The sequence below is a fragment of the Otolemur garnettii genome, unplaced genomic scaffold (genome assembly GCF_000181295.1).
Source record: "Otolemur garnettii isolate 467f Iridium unplaced genomic scaffold, OtoGar3 scaffold00180, whole genome shotgun sequence".
Taxonomy (NCBI): Eukaryota; Metazoa; Chordata; class Mammalia; order Primates; family Galagidae; genus Otolemur; species Otolemur garnettii.
Window position 1 is genome coordinate 104,033 of NW_003852575.1, and position 1,265 is coordinate 105,297.

The window sequence follows — 1,265 nt, forward strand, 5'->3', positions numbered from 1 at the left end:
ACAATGTTATGCGGATACTGAGCCCTGAAATAAGAACTGCAGGTGAGTCACACTCTGGGTACTGCAGTGCTGGTGCTCAGGAGGTGGCACCTACCGCTGCCTGGGCACCAAGTGGAAGCTGACAGTGGCCTCCTGTTAAGCTCTTGCTCTGGCATCGATTCGGAACACAAAAGAATAGCACCCTCGTGCCCTCTCTTCCCCCAGACAGCTGTCATCACAGCCACCAGAATCTGTCAGAATCCATCACTGCATTTATCTGAACCCATCCAGATGTGCCACTCACATGAGTGGACAGTCTCCCTCCTTGGAACTTTCCAGAATCCGCCAATAGATCAGAAGATCGTCCGGGTTGACAAAGTGGCAGGCCACAATCCTCTTAAACCGGCACAAGGAAAATTTCAACCCTCCTGGGAAAAAGGTCTGCTCCCAGTGCAGCGGCTGCGGCCTGATGCCCAGCTTCTCCAGGCAGAGGCCGACAAACACGTCTTCTAGTTTGATGTATGGGACGATGTCCGAGACGTTAAACACCTGACTCGCCACATCGCCAGAAAAGAGGTAGGCGGTGCCTGAGCAGAACGGTGGGTACTTGTCGCCTGGATATTCGGATTTGCTGACAAACCACTTATTGAACTTGTTCCGAATGGGAAAGTCGTTCAGTTTTAAATAGCCAGTGAAGAACCTGGTGGTTTTGTTTTTCTTCAAGAGCAGTTCTACCAGATAGTGGACATTTATAAACATGTCTGAGTCTGTTTTCATCACAAACGAGGCCTGAGGACAGAAGTGATGGACCCATTCCATGCCCATCATGGTCTTCAGAGTCAGATTGTAATAGGTGTCCATGAAGTCCTTCTGGATAATATCCCCGTACCTCTGGTTCTCCTGGGCCACCGCCCTCATCTCGGCCTCAGTGGCTGTGGTCCCCAGGAGAAGAATGCTTTCACAAGCTTCCCTTTCACCATCCTCTCTCTGCCCCACGTCTTACGGATGGCCGTGCGAGCAGCCAGCTGCCTAAGGGACGAAGTCACTAGAAGGACAAGGAAGGGAGGATTCTGCTTGCAGTCCACATGTGGGGCCTTAAGGAACTTCCTATACTCTTTCTTGAAAACAAAGTCTTGGTGTCCCCTCTCCTCAGGACTCAGAGTGTACATGCTAACATACAAGCAAAGGGCCCCCAGAACCAGAAAGGAAATATACATCCACTGCATCTTCGAGCAAGCCATCTGAAAGGGACAAAATCACATGATTAGACCTCAGAAGCACGAGGG

The 1,265-nt window shown here is 50.8% G+C and overlaps 1 protein-coding gene across 1 annotated transcript; it reads right to left on the reverse strand.

Annotated features, from left to right (window-relative positions):
* Positions 1–279: 279 nt before the first annotated feature.
* On the reverse strand, positions 280–1,220 carry B3GALT5 (beta-1,3-galactosyltransferase 5). Its single transcript, XM_003804114.1, is given in 2 exon segments — positions 280–926; positions 929–1,220. Coding segments are annotated over 2 exon segments (939 nt in total).
* Positions 1,221–1,265: the final 45 nt, after the last annotated feature.